Here is a 12,075-nt window from a genome sequence, read left to right on the forward strand (position 1 = left end):
TGATCACTTACAACTGCTGCTGTACTGTAAGATGATTTAATACTGTACAGTAGAGCAGTCAGAAGTCACATGTTCAAAGTGGAGTGTGGTGCCAGTCTAAATGTCTTGATAATCTGCTCTTGGTTGGTTTCCAGTCAGTTATAGCTGGTTGATCCTACAAAACTGTTGTTTTTGTGTGTTTTCAAGGAGCAAAAACAGTTATTGACGACTGACCGATAAGAAGACATTAAACAACATCAATCCCTACTTTACCCTTTGTGAATTATAAAGAGATACAAACCAGGTGTCATCTATGAGCAAAGATACAGCCTATTTTGGTAATGCAGCAACTCTATGAAATTGAGTTGGACAGATCTGGATTCAGGTAATTAATAGGGATACTTCTGCACCTCAGATCTAATTGACTGAGTCATGCTGCTGTCAAACACCTTATAAACGCGTGTCTTTGGCTTAATGAGAGTTCATATAAATCTGACTCCATTAAATCAAGTCAATCAAATCATTTGTCATTTGGAAGCTACTTTTTTTAGCCACTGTTTAATGACTGCTGTTCGTTTATACATGTCTCATTGTTTCTAGTGGCTTAACATCCTTAACATACAAACATGATAGCATGCTGACATATATATTGTAAAAAACTAAGAGTTGATTCAGTTCAAAAATGCAATAGCAGACCAGACTTGCCAGGGCCAGCCAAGGTCGCATATTTAGGATATGTTTGCTAAGATCCTTTACACGCATGGGAAATATTTTCCAGGTTTCCAGCATTATTGTCGGCCCACTTGTTGAGAGTCAGTTCCTATTCCTTTGTCACTGATAAGAGTGAGAAATTTATGCCTAGTAAGTCCAAGAGCCTGCAGTGCATTGTTTCAGGTCAGGGATTGTTTAGCTGCACCCTTTCCTGCTTCACAAGGCAATTAGGTTCACCCACTCCATGCTCACTTGCCTGACATTCCTAACTTTTGGCCTGGCAAGGTATTAACCTCAGCTACCTGCAGCAGCTCCTGAAGCCATCTCAATGTAACCTGCAATTAAAGCTATTCATAATGAGGAGCAATACCCACTTGCTGCCTCTGAGCGTGACAGAAGCTGGCATCGTGCAAGGCGTCCTCTTACTGCTCTATTCAAACATTAACAACAGCCCAATGAGCTTTTACAGAGCTCTCTCTTGTTAGATTGGTTACCAGACTTTCTCTTTTAATTCTCAGGCCCTCAGGCTAATCCAAATATTACTCTTTATCAGGGGCACTTTTTTTTTTTTTTACAACTCCCTCCACTGTTGAATCAAACTTCCTCTGCTGCAGACACAATATATACAAGAGTTACTGGGCTTACATAAGCTCCAACAATGCTCTTCTTGGCCACCACAAAGATGAGGCAGATGAAGATGGCAGAGCCCAGCATGCTGACGGCGCACACCAGTGGGTCAGCTCGCTCGGTCTTCTGGCGACAGAGTCGTGTGGTGACAGCTCCTATTAGCACACCCAGCAGCCCCGTCACACAGGTGATCGCCCCGAAGATCATGCTGGGGGAAAGAACCAATATTTCATTTAGATACCACGCGAGCTTTGAATGCTTGCAACCACCCAGATAAAGCTGATTGATGGATAGTGCAACACAAAAAAACCTTCCAGTACAGCTTTAGTTTATAATGGCACACATTCAGATCAACCCCGTTCATCCAGATTTTTGTCTGATACACAAATGATGCAGGTATCTTTGAAAAGGTTTCATGTCACACAGGTCAAACAGAAGCAGCAGTGACTTCAAAGCTAATTTCCTGTGGTTAGTTGCTGGCCTCTCACCTGTCTGTGCTGTTGCAGATCTCCTTTGTGCAGGCCTCTGCCGTCTTCTGCACCACCTGGGCTCTGGCCAGGTACAGAGGAATCCACATACCAAACGCACCCGTGGCAAAGGACACAGCCGCCGACGCCAAGGAAGAGAACACGTAGCTTCGACTAGCCACAAAGAAACACACAAATCCAAACAGGCGATTACCTTGGCTTATAAAGGACAAAAAAATTAACAAGCTACTGTTATCTGTCACACAGGATCCAGTATCTCACTTGGTCTTTCTCTTTGTAAAGCTCATCTGATAACGAATGCAAACAGATGATAAAAAGGAATCTGTGAGATTATTGCACAAAGTGACTATTATCTTGGCTTAAAGCAAGTTAATGTTAAATGGTAAGTACACTGAGATGATATGCAGCCAGTGCCGACAGTTTTATGTAGGAGACAAAAATAACACGTTTCTTCGTGTCTCTATAGGTGGCAGACTGTGTGCCGCTAAAAGTCACACTGTGCAGGAGATGTGGTTGCTCACTTATGACTATTCCAATAAATCCACATGGCTACATTAGCTTTATAAAGTTCAGAACATTTTTTAAAATAACTGAAGCCTGCAGGCTGTACAAAAATAAGGACCCACAGTGTCATAGATGCAGCTCAGCAGGATTGCAGGCTGCTCGAGCGGGAATTATACTGGCTCCGTGTGTCGACATTTCCATGCATCTAATGACAATTAAAGGCTAATGGTGAGAGAATGTGTGCAAATAAGTATGCGTGTTTGAATAAGGCTTTAGGATCATTTTCATTATGGATTAATCTGCCAATTATTTTCTTAAATAACACTTGGTCTATTAAATGTGAGAAAGTGGCAAATTAAATGTCCTGCAGCTTATGGTGCTGCATAAAACACTCTTCAATTTTTCATCATGTTAAGATGAGAAAATCAACAAAGTCTCACACTTAAGAGGCTGGAACTAGTAAATGACATTTTTGCTTGAAAACTGTTCCTGATGTTGGTTTAACTGCAACTCTTAAAAAAAATCTCTTCGCTGTGTATTGAAGTTACATATTTAGAAGTTTCCCTTGCCTTAATAAAATGGCTCAGAAGCAACTGTACACTGTTGCTTCCTGTCGCTAGAATGTACAGATCTATATATGAAGTCGCTAACCTCACTTTCAGCTCACTCCTCTGCAAATGTGGCAGCTTAAGCATAACAGCTCACCTACGAGTCTAAACAAACATTGTAAAACTGCTCTATGCTTGTAATATCGGAGTAATTCAGACATGCATGTTCAATCTGGACACCAGTTCTGAAGAAGAATAATAATACAGGAAGTCCCAAGCTGACAGGTTTGGGTCCTTTGGTTTGTTAGTAGAAACATATATGATGTTGACTGCTTTCTTTTGCATGTGTGTGTTCTATCATATGAAAACATCAAAAGTAAATGTTAACATGAAAAGATCATGTTCACTAAAGAAGCTCTTTAAAAGCTTCTCAAAATAGTTAATTGATGAATTGATGAATTGACCAAACCTTGCTTGTCTATTTGAATCCCAAACCAAAAAACCTGTTCACCAGATTGGATGAATAATGCCTGTGACCTATCATTTGACAGCATGCGTTACTCTTAGTTAACTGTTGAGAGAAACCTGAAAATGGTCTTTGGGGGTCTATTCTCATCACTGAACAGCTAAACAATTTCCTAAAACCTGGTGTATTGTCTGCAGATGATCATTGCTCTTACTTCTTGGCAAGTGCTTTCATGTCACAGACCCAGGAGGTGCGGGTTTTGATGCGTCCTCCCATCTGGTCAGCACTGCCTCTCTTCGGCTCAGGCACAAAGAAAAGGATCAGAGCTCCGGCTGTGATCCCTAAAAGCGGGGACACCTAACGGGACAAGAAATGAATCAATCAGGCTGAGTTTAGAGAGATCTATGAGGTCTCAGATCATGTTAACGCATCACAGAGGGAGCTGGGGGGGGAGCAGACAGTAGGCAGAGGACAAAGAGCAGAGTGTTTACAGTCTGAATGGATAGCCACTGTGTTTCCCGTGTTACGCCTGACATCCTATACAAGCCCTCTGAAACTCAGAACATTCCCTTTGCTTACTCTGCTGGCACAGTGTGTGTTTATGTGTGGGTGTGGGCTTGTCTCTGAACATAAGCATACAGGAGTCTAAAAGAGCCTTTTGGCTTTGAGGGCTGCTTTGTGAGCTCTGCGCCAAGAAGAAAACCTCATGTGTGCCCATCTGCCATTATGTTCACTATCATCTTTATGTGGTAGCATGTTTGCACCTGTGTGTGTCTGTGTAGGGGGAGACAAAGACAAAAGGCAGGATGGAATGAGCATTTGTTTGAGTAATACAAATTGCACACAAAAGCAAAACCAATTTCATATGTCAGGGGAAATTCATCATATTATATTTTGGTGCTCATAAAACCCCATTTATATTCCAAGTACTGTGCTACAGCGTGTGGGGAAGCGTTTGTGTTTGTGTGTGTGTGAGTGAGCAATTCCACTTTTCACAGAGGGAGTAATTCTGTGTGTGATGTGGCTCATAACATGACTGATAATGCTGATAATGTGGCTCAGCACAGTGGTTCTGGTCTCAGAGTGTGAGAATTACACCAGCGCTGATGATGTCCTTCCTATATTGTGTCTTCTCTGCAATCTTTTGCTTGTGTGCAGCGACTTAATTGGATCAACATCTACATCACAATCTTATAATGTGCTTTCAGAGAGAGGCAGATTGATAGAAGACAGAGTTCATCTTACTGAAGTGGAAGATAACTATTTTTTTTGCAGGAGATTGGAACTTCATAATCATACGAGAAACACCAGGAGCTTGTGACCTCTGGCCTGGACTCCCACTGCTCCCTTTACACACTTCCTGCAGCAATGCTGTGCAATCACATAAATTAGCTGCAGCACTCTCCTGCTACTCATTTCTGTTGATCTCCCTTGTTCCTTAATACCATCCACATTTTCAGGAAGGTAGCTGGAACATGCCAGCGAAAACAAACGGAAGCACTGCAGTGTTTTTTCCTTAAAACAGGATACTGTCGCACCGAGCCCTTTTCATGTCTTGGTATTTGTTTTCCTCTGCATGCCACACCGGTGATTAATTGGCTTTGAGATTGTTTTATTGGAATGTCATTATGGCTGCTTTGGAACAAACTGCCCCATTCTTTGTTATTTTTGTATTATTTTTTTTAATGCTCCACCAAGACAAGTATAATACAGAGTTCCTGCACAGCAAGCTGTCATGTCCAGGAATCTGTTCCACTGTGACACACTGAAAGAATGTCTTCCTTTAAATGTCATAAGAGGGGTCATAATTTGTTTTCAGGATTTTAAAAGTTGACCCTGAAGTCAGCAGTTCCTGGGGAGTCCTGCTAGGGCTTTAATTGGTCCTCTCCATTACTGCTAGTATGTCTTATAGAGCAGTTTGCTTTTTGTCTCGACTGCTGAGTGGAGTCCCAGTAAAAACGTGTTACACCAACAGTGATTTATGCTCCTGATTTAACACCTGTCTCCTCTTAAGTAAGTGTGCTACTGCAAAAAATAGTCCACTAAGCTTTTTTTTTTTTTTAGCAATACTTGATCAGCAAATTTCTACAGATTACTCTCAAGAGTTGAAATTAGCCTTTAATTAAAAAGGATCCAAGTTAATGCTCTTGGAACACCTCTGGGGCAATTTTGGGAGCGACAGTGTAGTAACAAATGTGTCTTTGTGTCAGGTCAAACTGAAACGCAGCTCCTCTGCTCAATCATTTCCTCTATGAAAAGGTTTAGTGCCAGTTCTAGTAAATGTTTCTTGCTGCTCAAAGTCTTATTAGAGGTCATAATTTCCCTTCCATGCACTTTCCATTGTTGTTCCTTGTTTTTAAAAATAAGTTATTGCTGTTGCAGCTGCCACTTGTAAGATTATTTGTGTGTGCGCTTTTTTGATGTGACATGAGGAGACATTTGCAAAGCCAAACACAACACACAACACCAGCAAGTGTCTTTAAAAGTAACTGAAACATGTCTTTAGCATTGCCTAAAGAACAAAGAAAACAAAAGCGTAAATTATGGCATAATGACAATAGGTTTTAGGTTTTCCAGCAGTGAAGAGGAACAGCTTGAGGAAGCACTAACACCTTGTGTTTTACCAAAGCCAACACTGATCCTGTCTCGCCGGAGACAACCTCCATGTTCAAAGTGCAATGAAAGATAAATGTGTTTACAGCTGCTGAGAGAGAAAAAGCTAACACCAGCCTTGATCTGTAATAAAAATTCACTTTGCCTGCTGCAGTGACTGAATCCAAAGTGAGCCACTGCAGCACATGACTTTTTAGTCTGAGCACATATCAGAAAACGTTGAGCGTATTTGATGTTAAAAGTTTTAGAAACATTTTGACCTGCAGGAGGCTGGAGGCTGAGCTGAAGCAGCAGCTCTGTGTTCTGTCACTCTCATGTAATGTCAGAGTCAGAACTGCCTGTTCAGTCATGTGCTTCTGACCAGTGACCCCCCTCTGACCCCAGACCCACGATAAGCATCACACCTCACATTCAATACATGTAGAAGGCTCTTCATCTGTCTGTGTGTGTGTTTGTGCTGGAGGTTGATGATGATGATGATGATGATGATGATGATGATGATGATGCACTTACCCTTAGTGCCCAGTGCCAGTCTCCTGCAGCCACCTTGGCACTGGCGCCCAGGATGTAACCCAGCCCACTACAGAGAGACACAAACATTACAAGTACATGAGTCAGTGTCATGAGTGAGCTGTCTGTCATTTCCATCACGTAAGCTCACACCTACACATCACACATCCTGTTTGTAGTCTGATTAAAGCTGAGTTGAGTTGTTACGTTCTTGACATGAGACGAACTTATGACGTGTTACTGATCAAAGCACCGGTAGCAACTTGACCAGTTGGGTCTATTTAAGGATGTGTGATTTGTGCTTTTAGCCACAAAATTAAGGTGAAACATTACCAAGCAAACAGAACACAATGTAATGTAGTTGTTAGGCTACAAGCTGCGCTGTCAGAGCAGCTGAATGTCACTGCAGTTCACCTCAGTTAAGTGGCATTTTATGTGTCATAAAGTAAAGTAGGTGTGAACGGTTTGAGGGAAATGCTGCTAGACCTGATCAGATCAGCTGAAGTATGCTGTGATAAACCTCTGCTGCCAGATCAAATAATAGACTGAGGGCTTTATCTTACATGATGGCGGTATCTTCAAAACAGTAACAGTAATAAAAGCACTAGTTAATAATTGATAGTTGTCTGTGATCACGTGACCTAAATGGTTTTCAGTAAAGACACAAGTCTTAAGAATGCTACAGTTTTACACTCAGATGCTTCCGTACAGAACACAAGGCTTCACCAAATGATTCAGTCAGTACAAAAGTGATGTGAATGATGTGCCATGGCCTTTATAGTCACCAGATCTCAACCTTAAATTAGATATTTCTAAACATGTTTTTGGCAAAAATCAATCTCTACCAGAACACAAAGAACTGCTTTAACAGAGACTGACTATGGTTTTTCATCAGTGTAATAGTAATTATATAAAAAATTTAATCCACAAAGCTGTCCAGTTCCTGACTATCATCAATAGGACAAATCTGGGTGATCCCATACACTCTAAAAAAGCAAACAATTCCCACAACTTAATGAAATGTGTGGTGACGTGATTAAAAATGTAATCAACTGATTTAGACTGACCTTTTACGTCACAGACATTATTTTGATGGATTAGGCTGACATAGCAATGTCAGTACTTGTATCAACTTAACATTATGTGCAATTTAAATGCATGTTTCTGTGTTAGTTGATTTAAAGGCACATTCCAATTGAAGTAACTTGGTAAAAATGGACTTTATAACCTAGCTTTTCTTCAAGATTTTAAGTTCCCTCCTCTATTTTAACACATCTAGACAAGACTGTAAGTTAAAAATACATTAAATTGCAGAGAAATGAAAATTCTTCTAACTCAGTGTAGTTTGTTGTTTAAGCATAATTTCATTAAAAGCTGCCTGAATTCAAAAAGATTCATGCAAAATGTAGTGGTGATGTTTTTGTTGAGCTTGTTTTATATGCAGTCTATGGATTTTACTGATTGTTTCCATGGAATTGTGGATCTCAGTTCATAGTTAGTCAGCCAGTAGGACAACATAAAATTACTAATTAATTTTGTGAAACTCTCCAACTTACCACTAAATAGAGTAAATAAGACCAAATGTAACACTGGTTTAACATTTCATCACTGTTCCACATAACAGGTGCTCACCTGCCAGCAGGAGCAAATTAGGGTTCAATATCTTGTCCAAGAGACCTTAAGTCGGCCCACCAATTTATGGACAACCCTCTCTATCACTTCATCTACAGCCACCCACAGTAAAGTCTAAAATATCTTTTGGAACTGCCTTAAGTTGAGGAAATATCTTTGGGAAAAATGATGTTGATGCCTCCATTCGACTCCTACAGAAAACGTGAATCTATGCCAAGAAGCACTGACACCTCGGCTCAATCTCTTACATCCAACAGCAGTGTTGATTTTTCCTTTCAAATGTAACACTGTAACTTCTCTCTACAGTTTAATTTTCACTGGAATTGTTGCGTGAACGTCAATCAGGCCTCCTGACATCTCAGATGTTTTTCAAACCCGTTTGTCTGCACGTGCAGAGCCTCTGGCCAGAAGATTCTGTTTACCCTCAGAATAAGAGATTAGAGCAGTAGACTGATGATCAGATGTAACTAATGAGTTTTCAGTGAGTTTATCAGCACTGGATGTTGAGCATGTTTAACTGGTTTTTGCACACACACACACACACACACACACACACACACACACACACACACACACACACACACACACACACACATGTTTGTACTTCTATCTTAGTGAGGACATCCATAGGCGTAATGCATTTCCTAGAGCCTTACCCTAACCTTAACCATCACAACTGATTGCCTAAACTTAATCCTTACCCTAACCCTAACCAAACCTCAATTCATACCTGTTCTCTAAAAACAAGTCTTCACCCTCAAACATGGCTGTTTCAAAGTGAGGACCGGCCAAAATGCCCTCACTTTGTAAAAATGTCCTCACTTTGATAGTTAAATGCAGAAAATGGTTCTCACAATGTAGCAAGTACAAGAACACACACACACACACACACGCACTCACAGCAAATGGGGAAACAGTGGTGCTTCCATGGTTAGTTCTCCAAAAATAACAGTGCTGCAGTATAAACAGGCTCAGACAGCATATGATATTCCAGTGAGTGACTAACAGCTAATCTTATCAGTCCACCCAGATAGTGTTTGGAAAGTTCAACACCAACAAACCAACTCCAACATCAAAAACAAGGCCTGCATCAAACACCATCGTGGTCTAGAAACAGATCTGTGGGGCCAAGTTTGAAAATGTTAGGGTTAAAAAAGGAGAGCAGGGGAATCCATTTCCTGTGTGTTCAGTTTAATTCCTGAGGTCATTTCCTGGAAACGGTCATAACAACCTCAGTAAAGACAAACAAATGTCTGACTGGATAGGATGTTTGACTGCACTTTACTGAGACCCACTCTTTCACCTTCTATTGTCTGTGTTGCTGGGCAGTTTACAGTGACCCAAACATTTTGGCAAGTCATAACACGAGCACTCAGAGGGCAGTTTAGTCTTTCCTTCCTCATTTGTTTCTAATCTGCCAATAAAACTGATATGATTTGCACATTAAATTGCTTATATAACAGTTCATCACTGTCTTTCCTTCTAAATAACAAATTTAAGTGACAGGTTACATAATTACAGAAATCTAATGTAATGTTGACAGTACTGGGGACTCTGCAGCATATTTTCCTTCTTGTGCATGCAGAGGATTGAAAACAGCCCAGCATGGAGCAGCTCAGGCACATGCTGTTAAGCACTGTACATAACGATAAACGTTGAGTGACTCCTGCTCTGCATCACTGGCACATTCATCTTTTATTACTTGCCTTTGTTTGTTTTCTCCCTGTTGCCCCTTTTCTGATTGAATGAACTGAAAAGGCTGGAGATTTGAGCTAAATAATACCTCCTGCTCCTACACTCCTACACCAGATCTCTGAAAGAGCCTCCTAACCTCTTTTGGGGCTCACATAGTCAATTGTAAGTTCTGCAAAAAGACCCTTAGTGAAGCTGCCTCTGGAAAAAAAAAAAAAAAAAAAAAAAAAAAAACTAGATAGAAGTGACCCTCTCAGTGACAGGATAATTTCAATTATCTAGCCTAAGGCTTCTAATTACTTTGGATTCAGCACCCGAAGAACAGGTTAGATTGTATGAAATGATTAAAGGATTCAACATCGTCACTGAGGTCTAGTTTCATAAACATCCAACTCCCAAAGTAGATGATATATCTGGAGTGTCTGCTTCTTGAATCCAGGCTGTGTCTGGCTCTTACCTTCCCAGGGGGATGGCCAGGTAGAAGACAGAGAGCATCATGGTGCGACTGTTATTAGTGAACAGGTCTCCTATGATGGTGGGAGAGATGGAGGAGTAGCTGGACTCTCCGATGCCCACCAGTCCTCTGGAGAGCACAAACAGCCAGTAGTACTGCAGAGAGAAAGAAAGAAGGACAGTAAGCTTTGCTATCCAGCTTTTCAGAGAAACTTTTGTTCAGAGCTGAATGTCAAACAAGCTGTGTTTTTCTTCACCAATATTAGCTATATATACAAAAAGGCGACAAATTAGAAATAGAAACAAAACAAAGTGTCAAATAAAGGGCTGCTAGTTTAGCTTCTGTGCTCCTTTGTGTTGATTCTCTTATCTTTGGAACTCTACTATGGGGATGAACACTATTTTTTCCAGAAGATATTTCCTCAATTGATGTTTTGATAATGGTGGTCGAGAGAACTCTAACACTTCCATTCAAAATCTCTGTTAGGTTCATTTGGGCTGAGATCTGCTGTGAAGGCCATGACAAATTATTCACATTATTTTCTTCAAACCATTTGGTGACTCTTGCTGCCCTGGAGAAGACCACTACTTATAGGATGGGACTGGAACCAGGAAATAGGACAAGTGGAACCAAACCGTGACAGCTAAATGCCCCCCACAGCATAACAGAACTATCAGAACCTCTTATAGTAGTTAGTAGCTCATCTATAACTGCCTATGCTAAATTCTATAGTTATAGCATTTACAGCTCCTGAAATTTACTGAGTCACTGATGATTCACCATTAACATGTGCTAGTGTGGGTGAAAAGTCATATAGAAACTGCAGACACACCTCTCCTAAGATATGTATTTACCAGATAATCAGATCTGGAAACTCTCAAAACTGACATGGAAGACTAAATAGCAGATTAATACACCTGTGATGCTAGAATTTACAAGCATTATTATTGAAAAAACATGTTGTGATAATGTTGCCTTGGTGCTAATCACGCAAACATACCAGCCATCACACAGAGCATGAAAAATTCCAGAAAGTTGGTGGAGGTTATCTTGATCTACTGACAAACATAAAACACTTGTGGAGTTGTGAAACAGCATTATGTCACTACAAAGGCAACCCTAGTGTGTTTAATGGAATTCAGCTCTGTTAAATGACTGTGGCATGTTATTTTCTATGAGATGTAATACAGTAATAAATACAAAGATAAAAAATTAAAAGGCTTTGATAGGAGCTTGCATGCTGGCAAAGGCACCTGTGTAGGCAGCTAGATTGTTAACTGTTTCCATGGCAACCACTACTCACTAGATATGGACTCCTGTGTTCTCCTTGTGAAGCTGCAAAGAAATGTGGTTCCCCCACACAGTGGAATGACGCAAACTGCAAACACTGGCCGATAAATTGTGTCCGTTTGTCCAATTAAACAAAATGAGTTGCATGTAGAATTCGTGCATCACGCTGTATGAAATTTCCTCCTCATTAGTTCTGCCTATTCTTGGCATTATGTGGAATACCTTTCTATTCCCTCCTAAAACATATGCATGCACATTGTGGGCTGTCCTGAGTCTGTGGTGTGTGTGAGGGTGGTAAGGCTGCACTCTGAGAAAGGAGATAAATGAAAGCTGTAGGTAGCAGAGGCAGAGTGAAGACAGTAAGCCTTGAGCTAACCCCAGCTCTCAGCTGTCACTCCAGGCTTTGTGCTAGTGGATGGGACATGGTGTCAGGAGGTCATGCACACAGCCATCAAACACTCTCTGGAGACTACAGCACGCACACCTCGATGTAAAATAACACTCAAGGGATGCACTGGGAGAAAAAAAACCCCTCTCTGCTGTGGAATTCACTCATATTAT

The 12,075-nt window shown here is 40.8% G+C and overlaps 1 protein-coding gene across 1 annotated transcript in view; it reads right to left on the minus strand.

The window, feature by feature from the left end:
- Positions 1-12,075, minus strand: part of spns2 (SPNS lysolipid transporter 2, sphingosine-1-phosphate) — a 71,719-nt gene that overhangs the window by 16,836 nt on the left and 42,808 nt on the right. Inside the window, exons 4-8 of the mRNA XM_022209419.2 lie at positions 10,228-10,379; positions 6,450-6,516; positions 3,538-3,680; positions 1,806-1,958; positions 1,336-1,525 (exon numbers count right to left, since the gene is read on the minus strand). Coding sequence (XP_022065111.1) covers positions 1,336-1,525; positions 1,806-1,958; positions 3,538-3,680; positions 6,450-6,516; positions 10,228-10,379 — 705 coding nt within the window. The remainder of the gene's footprint in view (positions 1-1,335; positions 1,526-1,805; positions 1,959-3,537; positions 3,681-6,449; positions 6,517-10,227; positions 10,380-12,075) is intronic.

The sequence above is a fragment of the Acanthochromis polyacanthus genome, chromosome 17 (assembly GCF_021347895.1).
Source record: "Acanthochromis polyacanthus isolate Apoly-LR-REF ecotype Palm Island chromosome 17, KAUST_Apoly_ChrSc, whole genome shotgun sequence".
NCBI classification, from domain to species: domain Eukaryota; kingdom Metazoa; phylum Chordata; class Actinopteri; family Pomacentridae; genus Acanthochromis; species Acanthochromis polyacanthus.